The sequence below is a fragment of the Chrysochloris asiatica genome, unplaced genomic scaffold (genome assembly GCF_000296735.1).
Source record: "Chrysochloris asiatica unplaced genomic scaffold, ChrAsi1.0 scaffold00106, whole genome shotgun sequence".
In the NCBI taxonomy this organism is placed as follows: Eukaryota; Metazoa; Chordata; class Mammalia; order Afrosoricida; family Chrysochloridae; genus Chrysochloris; species Chrysochloris asiatica.
In genome coordinates, this window is record NW_006408624.1 from 5,553,261 (window position 1) to 5,562,557 (window position 9,297).

The window sequence follows — 9,297 nt, forward strand, 5'->3', positions numbered from 1 at the left end:
AACCATTTCATGGACAAATGAAATTTTTATCTAAGTTAATTTTTAAAAATTGGTTACATAATGTTTTTTTCACAAATGCTGAATTGTCGAGTGTGTCTGAATTTTGGGTAGGTAATAAGGAGTTTGCTATGTGGGAAATATACCTCCTTCTGGACTCTGCAGGATTGTAGGTGGTGGTGGTGGCTGTGTGCCATGGAGTCAGTTCTGACTCATAGAGAAGACCCTATACAGGGTTTCTGAGGCTGTAAATGTTTACAGGAGCAGAAAGCCTCATCCTTCTCCCACGGAACAGTTGGTAGTTTCAAACTGCTAACCTTGCGGTTCACAGCCCAAATCGTAACCACTATGCTACCAGAGCTTATTGTAGGATTGTAGAGGAACCCAGAACTATACTTACAAGGTTTATCTTGCACAATCACACCTCCAGGATGCCACACCTCATATGCAAAGCGCCGTCAAGTTGGTTCTGACTCATAGCAACCCTGTATAGTGTTTCCAAGGAACAACTGGTGACTTTGAACTGCTCACCTAGTGGTTCAAACAGACCAGGACTCCATATGTTGTTGTCAAGTGCCATCGCGTCACTTCCGACTCATGGCGACCCTGTATGGGGTTTTCGAAGAGCAGCTGGTGAGCTTTTACTGACAATCTTGCGGTTCAAACAGACTTTGCAGTCCAGAGCATTAACCTGCAGTGTCACACCCGGACTCCACATAATATCCTGTAAAAATAGTAACTTGCAGCACATGCCTGGCCCTTCCATTGCAAACAGTAATGCAGAGCTTCGCCTGCATGCAGCACATGCTGTCAGTGGGATAGCAGCTTCCCAATAAAGTGGAGAAGTAGAGCATGTATGGTGCACTATTCCCAGAATGGATAAGGAAGACTACAGCGCACAAAATAATTCATGCTCCACCATCTCCCCCTGGTGGTAGGCTCTGGAATCTAAAATTGGTCTGCTGATAAGAAAATACTGCAATTGGTCCTTCCCCACCCACCAATTTTTTCAAAATGTTTTCCAACATTACTCCATCTCTTTAAACCATCAAAGCTACCTCGTCTTTCTTCAAGGAGTCAGGGATCAACACAAACACATGAAACCAGGATGGGGCGTCAACCAGGCTCAGTGGTGCAGATGACGTCAAGGATAAGACCAATCTGTGGCTGCTCCTTACTTCCTGCCATTTCTGCTGCTGTTGCTTCTGCCCCAAGTGAGCCTCAGGAAAGCGAAAGGGGTGGTCTCAACCGTGGTCCTAGCCACCACCTGCCATGTAGAACCCCTGTCATCAGAAACACCTGGCACCAGTCCTCCCAAGAGCCAGTTGTCATGGTCCAGCAGGGACATTCAAGTATGTCCAGGAACAATGCTGACATCCCTTCAGAAGCATCAGGACACAGCAGTGTCAGTCCTCAACTCTGCACCCTGGTCTCCAGACAAACGCCCAGTTTCCTCTACTCCTCCAGGAAGAAGGAAACATTCAGTAGGGTATCTGGAATAGGGAGAGAAAATTACTGGCTGCAGCATACCGCCCCTAGAGGACACAGAGGCAGTGAGAAGCTCTTTATGATGCTTCCAGGGACATGGGATGCAGGGCAAGAGGAGAGACCAAGAGAGCAGCGAAAACCACTACCTTGCACAAGGTCTTGGTGTTCATCTTCTGAAATCTGCTCCCAGGCCTTGGGCAAAGCTTGGATGTTTGCCAAGTCTCCCCACTGGATTGAGGACAGGAGGTATTTTCTCTTCAGGTACCTTCCTGGAAGTTAAGGACTGGTCCAAAAGAAAATTAAGTATGTTGAAGAAAAAAATTACCTTACGGAGAGTCACTGCCTTGATTCCAAGTCATAGTGGTCTATAGGACAGAGAATGGCACCAAAGGGTTTCCAAGGCTGTAAATCTTCATAGAAGCAGACTGTCATAGTGTTCTTCCACTGAGTGGCTGCTGGGTTTAAACTGTCAAACTCTTGCTTAACCACTGCACCCAGGGCTCCCAAGTGAGAGTGTATAGTTAAGTGTCATCCAGTCAGTTCTGACTCATAGAGACGTGTATAGGATTCCTGAGGCACACCTAATGGCTCTGAACAACGGACCTTGTGGCTGGCAGTCTAGTTATTACCCTACAGCGCCATACCAGGGCTCTTGTGAGTCTGCTACTGCTGATATGGGCCAGTGAGTCACTGCCGACTCACAGAGACCCTTTATAGGGTTTCCACAAGGTTGTAAATCTTTATGGGAGCAGAAAACCTTATCTTCCTCTCACTAAGCAGCTGGTGGTTTTGAACTGCTAACCTTGCAGTTAGCAGCCCAACACTACTAACCCACTCCACCACTCAGGCCCTATGACAGTCTGTTGTTAAGTGCCGTCGGGATGATTCCGACCCATAGCCACCCTGTATAGGGTTTCTGAGGAACAGCTGGTGAGCTTGAACCACTGACCTTGCAGTTCAAATGGCTTTGCAATCTGGTGCATTAACCCACAGTGCCATACCAGGACTCCTATGAGAGTCTGGTGTTTATGTGCCGTGGAGTCGGAACCAACTCATAGCAACCCTGTACAGGGTTTCTGTGGCAGAGCTCCTTTATGAGAGTGTAGTGAAAGTACCACCATCACTATGTTTTACCAGGTGGGCAGGAGTCACCTGACAAATATTCAGAGAAACTACGTCCTGTCCTCTTTACTTAGCTGGCTCTGTGCTCTGTCACTGTTAAGTGCCATCGAGTCAGTTCTGACTGAGAACGACCTTGTCTAGGGTTTCCAAGGAATGGCTGGTGGGTTTGAACTGCCTACCCTGCAGTTAGGAGTCCAATGCTTATCCTACAGCAACACACCAGAACCTCCTCTGTGTTATAGGTAGAGATACAAAACATTATCCCAGCAAGGAAGAAAGTTAGAAATGGAAAGAATCTAAGAGACAAGCCAGGGAGTTCAGTAGCAGTTCACAGGAGAAATCCATCCAGTTTCTGGAGTCGTGAGCAGACTCCAGCAGATAGGAAAAGCATTAAGCAAAAGTGTGGAAGCAGGGAAACCTGGGATGGATTCAGGGAAAAAGCAAATCTTCAGGTTTGGCTGGCATGCAGTGTATAAAGAGCAGTAGGAAAGGGAGCTGAAAAGGTTAAGTTAAGTTTGGGCCACAAGCTAGGGACTCTAATAAAGCTTTTACCCTACTAGCAACAAGGGATTTGAATGTCTATGTGGGGGTGTGTGTGGGGGGGGGGGGGTGCGGAGGGAGGCTTCAAAAAGTAAAATTCTATGTTTTTGAGCAGCTCAGGAATAGGTACTGAGGAATGTCTATTGTACAGGAGTGCTCTACAACATACCTTCTACTCAGAACCATCTTTCTTCCGACAACAGTTTGGCTTGCATGGAGACATTTTTGGTATGGAGATTCACCCCTTCAAATACTGGATGGTTTGGCTACCCATAACAGATTAAACTAATGTAATGAAAGCACTGCACATCCAACATCCAAAACCATTTTCTCTCCCAACCTCTTAGTAGTAACTAATTGGGAGTCAACAAAAGATTAAAATAATAACTACTGTAAAAAGATTCTTTTAGGCTATTATGCTAATAACTTTATTGCTATTGTATTGATACCAAACCAAATTCAACTCTCTCAAATATAAATTTATGGCAAAGTTCACTATCTTTTCATTCCATTTTCCCACTCACTGTTTAAAGCCTCTTCCTCTGCAATATGAGTACAATTAGACACCCAGATGACATGTGGACTGAGACCATTAACTGCAGGGAAGGAAGCTGCACATGGTTAAGAGTCCAAGACGAGGTAAGGAACTGCCAGGTAAGGCGAGCAGCCCGGGGCGACACAGGGGGCCTGACAAGCGGCTGGAACCTGCGAGTTCAGTAAGTTCAGCTGCAGCCACTGCTTCTCTGCTCACAGTGCTGGGGTTGCTTCCACCGCAGTGAAAACAGCACACGCTGCTGGGAGGGGAAGATGGGCCTCGGTTCCAGACAGGTGATTCTCAACTACAGGGAGCTGAATTTGAGAACTAGATGGAGGAGTTCCATTTTAAACATGAGTTTGCAGTCCCAGTGAGAGATCATGCTGGCAGCAATTACTGGAAACGGAAAATCCAGACTGGAGACCCAAAGAAAGGTTAGGGCTTGGGAGTCACTCACACAAAAGTAGAAGCGAACGTCAGAGGGCTAATGAGGGCATCAGGCAAGAACTGAGAGAATAAAGCTAGAACCCCAAGTAGTTCTTTCATAAAACCCTCCTCTTCTCATCGAGGAAAAGCGTACTCACCAATCAGATGGCAATGGCCTTCTAACTGGTCTTTCTGCTCCCCACCCCAAGGCTTTCCTCAAAACACAGCCAGGGTGATACTGTTAACATAGGTCTGAGGAGGTCACCTTTCCTATTCAAAACCTTGTAATGGCTTTCCATTGCTCTCAAAGAAAAAGCCAAAATCTTTTCAATGCCCTTTGAGCCCCTACACAGTCTAGGCCCATCTCTCTAACTTCATCTCCAGTGAGACCACCTTCATCCCTCTCATCTGGCCACACTGGCCTTGCTATTTCCTGAACAGAACAGGCACGCTCTCATGCCAGGGTCTCTACACTCTGTGTTCCCTCGGCTGTAACACTCTCCCTCCACTACTGATGTGCTCTCCTCCCTAACCCTCTTCAGGTCTTTATTCAAATGTTTCTTTCTCAGTGAGACCAGCTCTGCCCTCCCTATTTCAAATCACAATCACACCCTCCACTTTCAATGTCTTCTCTCCTTGCTTTTTCTCCCTGGCATCTATTCCCAGCTAACATACAGGATCGTTTTTTGTTTAATGTTCCTGGCAAGTGACAGGCACTCAATACGTCATATGAGGAATAATTGTACTAAAGACCACAGGGGGAATACAAGTTCAGGAACCAAAGAACTAACCCAGACTTGTTCGTTACATGTCTAATCTTGTAAAAGTTGAATTTACAAGAGATTTCTTAGAACAACTTAGGACACCATCATGCAAAGGATATGAGTTTCGATAATGTCTCTCAATATCCTGCAACCATTCTAACATGTCGGCCAGAGAGGGGCTGACAACTGAAGGCTTCAGGGCAGCATCAATGCCAACAACATCTGCGTGCTGCTCATGGACCCGAAACACTTGCTCCACGTGGCTGCTGACGGTGTCTCGCACTTGGAGGAGGGTGGCCCTGTGGGGAAAGAGCACCACTGTGAGAATGCTTTGAGGCAAGCTGTCTCAGTCTGGGCATCACTGACCTTCTGGACGGTATAATGTTTTGCTGCCAGGGGCTGTGCTGTGCATTGTAGGACAGCATCCTTGGACTCTACCCATCAGATGCCAGAAGCAAGCCACCACCAGCCAAGTTGCAACAATCAAACACTGAGTTATGATCAGCATATGATCAAGAACTGATGGTACCGAAAGAAGAAGTCCAAACTGCACTAAGGGCATTTGACAAAAAAACAAGTCTCCAGGAATTGACAGAACAGAAACTGAAACCTTACAACAAACTGATGCAGTGCTGGAGGCAAACAACTATCTTCCAAATTTCTTTGTAGACCAGGTAACTTGCCAGCAGATCTGAAGAAATCTATTTTTGTGCCCATGCCAAACAAAGGTGACCCAATGAAATACAGAAATCATCGAATATTATAATTAATATCACATGCTAGTAAAATTTTGCTGAAGATAATTCAAAAACAATCGTAGCAGTACATCGACAGGAAGCTGCCAGAAACGCAACTGGATTTAGAAGAGGAAACGGAACAAGGGATCTCATTGCTTGACGTCAGATGGATCTTGGCTGAAACAGAAAATACCAGAAAGATATTTACTTGTGCTTTACTGACTGTGCAAAGGCATTCAACTGTGTGGATCATAACAAACTATGGATAACATTGCAAAGAATGGTTATTCCAGAATACTTAATTGTGTTTATGAGGAACCTGTACATACACCAACAGGCAGTTGCTGAAACAGAGCAAGGGGATACTGAATGGTTTAAAATCAGGAAACGTGTGTCAGGGGTATATTCCTTCATCATAGTTATTTAGTCTGTGCACTTAGCAAATAATCTAAGAAGCTGGATTATATGAAGAAGAATGTGATTATCAGAATTGAAGAAAGACTCATTAACAACCTGTGATCTGCAGATGATACAATCTTGCTTGCTGGAAGTAAGTGAACTTAAAATACTTACTGATGAAGACCAAAGACTTCAGCCTTCAATATGGATTGCACCCCAACAAGATGGATTGACACAGTCGTAGCAGTAATGGGCTCAAATGTAACAAAAATTGTAAGGATAGAACACAACCAGATGGTGTTTCACTCTGTTGTGTCTAAGGCCACAAGGAGTCAGAACTGACCTAACAACAACAACAAGAAGCATCTGCGCTCTGGTTGTCTAGACTCCTTTGGACCGTAGAAAAGTTACTTATCCTTCCTCATGTATAAAATGGCTCTGTTTTGCTCACTGTATATCCTAAGTACCCAGAACAATACCTAGGTACCTAGTCCTAAGCACATACACTAAATACTTGTTTAGTGAATTAATAAACAAAAAGGCCTATTGTGAAAATTAAATGCAATGATGCATTAAAAATATTTAGAGCTGTGCCTAATAAGACAATGCACCATTTGCACCTGGGTGGTGCAAATGGCTAAATGCTCAACTACTAGCTGAAAGGATGGTGGTTCAAACCAGAGACACCTCAGAAGGCAGGCCTGGTGAGCTGACTCTGAAAGGCCACAGCCTTAAAAACTCTACAGGGTAGTTCTACTCTGCACATGGGGTTGCCATGACTCAACAGCAAATAACAAAAGCAGAGCCTAGCTTATGGTAAATATTGCTACTATGTCACCGGTAACCCTAAGGGACCTACCCACCAAGACAAAGGCTGCTGGTGGTGCTGCTTGTGTGCTTCAAGTCGTTTGGACTCATGTTGTTGTTGTTGTTGTTGTTAAGTGCCGTCGAGTCGATTCCGACCCATTGCGAACCTGTACAGGGTTTCCAAGACTGTAAATCTTGACGGGAGTAGAAAGCCTCATCTTTCTCCCGTGAGGCGGCTGGTAGTTTCGAACTGCTGACCTTAAGGTTCGCAGCCCGATTCGTAACCACTACGCTACCAGAGCTGACTCATAGTGACCCTGAATAAGGTTTCCAAGGCTGTAAAGCTTTACAGAAGCAGAAAGCCTCATCTTCTTCCTGTGGAGCTGCTGGAAGATTTGAACTTGACTCACAACCCACTGAACTACAAGGGCTTCTTGACAAACGTTACAACTTCCCAAAATGCAAAGCATTCCATGTCCTAGTCCTGTGGCTTTCAAAAATGTTTGATAGCGACTGAATAATAATTAAAAAAACAACAACACACATTTAAAATAACAACCCATACCTACCACAAAAAATATATCATCAACTAAATAAAAGTTCACAAAACTTGACCTTCTGAACCACTGATCTTCAATCAACTAACTGTGCATTCCTTCTCATTTGTAGGTTGTGATCCATATTTTTAAAAAATTACAGAAGACAAAACTTCAAAGTGTAAGACATTGTCTTGTGAAACGTTTGTTTCAGCTCTGTGCCGATGCATATACAGATTATGATATGAAATATCTTTCTTCCTGTAGATCAAGTTTTAAAGCTACTGGCCTGGAGGAAACCGGTGTCTCTTGGGAGGCAAAAAATCTCACAAGATTTTTTTTTTTTTTTAATGAGCTATAATTCCATTAAGTCTTCTTAAAACCAAACAACAGCTTACACTAGGAAAAATGTCTGCCTTGAGCATGATATAGGCTCAACCACCTGTCTGTCAGTTTGTTGTGGAAGCTTATATTACTGTGAAGCTGGAAGCAATGCCACAGGTATTTTAAATTCCAGCAGGGTACACCCACGGTGGACAGGTTTCAGCTGAGCTTTCAGACAAAGGCAGACTAATTCTGAATGCTTAGCACTGAAAAATCTTATGAATACCAGTGGAACACTGTTAGATATCACCAGAATATTGAGTACTGAAACCTTGTGAATAGTACCACCATTGTCAGAGATAAGTGCTTAAAGATGAACCCCTTAGATTGGAAGGCACTCAATACACAGCTGGGGCAGAGCGGCCTCTTCTAAGTAGAACTGACCATGGTGATGCAGATGGAGTAAAGCCCTGGAGACCCTCATTTGCTGATGGGGCACAACGCAAAATAAGAGAAGCAGCTGTAAACATCCATTAATAATCAGAACATGGAATGTTATTAAGTATGAATCTACGAAAATGGAAAGTTATCAAAAATGAAATGGAACACATAAAGATTGATATCCTAGGCATTACTGATCTGAAATGGACTGGTAGTGGCCATTTTGAATCTGACAATCACATGGTTTAGTATGCTGGGAAAGAAAAACTAAACAGGAATGGTGACACATTCATCATCAAAAAGGACATTTCAAGATCTATCTTGAAGTATAATACTACGATAGGGTAATATCCATATTCCTACAAGGAATTCCTAGAGCCCTGGGGTGGCACTGCAGGATAACGAACTGGGCCGCAAGATCAGTTTGAAACATGAAGTCGGGGTCAGCAGTTCAAACCCACCAGCCACTCCTCTGAAACTCTAGACAAAGTCACTATGAGTGGGAATTGACTCAACACCACTTAACACCAAGGAAGACCAATTAATATCACTATTATTCAAATTTATGCACCGAAACTAAAGCCAGTGAAGACGAAATTGAAAAACTCTGCCAACTTCTTCAGTCTGAAATTGATCAAATATGCAAATTGATCATTACTGGTGACTAGAATGCAAAGGTTGGAAACAGGAAGGATTAGTAGTTGAAAAATATGGTCTTTGTGAAAGAAGCAATGCTGGAGATCGCATGACAGAATTCTGTTAAGACCAATAACTTTTTCATTGTAAATAACTTTTTTTAACAACTTAAAAGAGAACTATACACATGGACCTCACCAGATGGAATACACAGAAATCAAAGTGACTACATCTGTGGAAAGAGATGGTGGAAAAGCTCATATCATCAGCCAACACAAGGCCAGGTGCAGACTATGGAACAGACTGTCAACTGCTCATATGTAAATTCAGACTGAAGCTGAAGAAAATTAAAACAAGTCCACGAGAGCCAAAATATGACCTTGAATAGATCCCACCTGAATTTAGAGCCAAACATCGTCTCTCATACTTTGGACATATTGTCAGGAGGGACCAGTCACTGGAGAAACATATCATGTTTGGTGAGGTGGAGGATCAGAGAAAAAGAGGAAGACCCTCAACGAGATGGCTTAGCCAAGTGGCAGCAT

At 43.8% G+C, this 9,297-nt stretch overlaps 1 protein-coding gene across 1 annotated transcript in view; it reads right to left on the reverse strand.

The window, feature by feature from the left end:
* Positions 1 to 1,452: 1,452 nt before the first annotated feature.
* The window catches only part of LOC102822982 (chromosome unknown open reading frame, human C1orf109), an 11,916-nt gene continuing 4,071 nt past the window's right edge, over positions 1,453 to 9,297 (reverse strand). Inside the window, exons 2-4 of the mRNA XM_006867549.1 lie at positions 4,975 to 5,171; positions 1,632 to 1,754; positions 1,453 to 1,490 (exon numbers count right to left, since the gene is read on the reverse strand). Coding sequence (XP_006867611.1) covers positions 1,453 to 1,490; positions 1,632 to 1,754; positions 4,975 to 5,171 — 358 coding nt within the window. The remainder of the gene's footprint in view (positions 1,491 to 1,631; positions 1,755 to 4,974; positions 5,172 to 9,297) is intronic.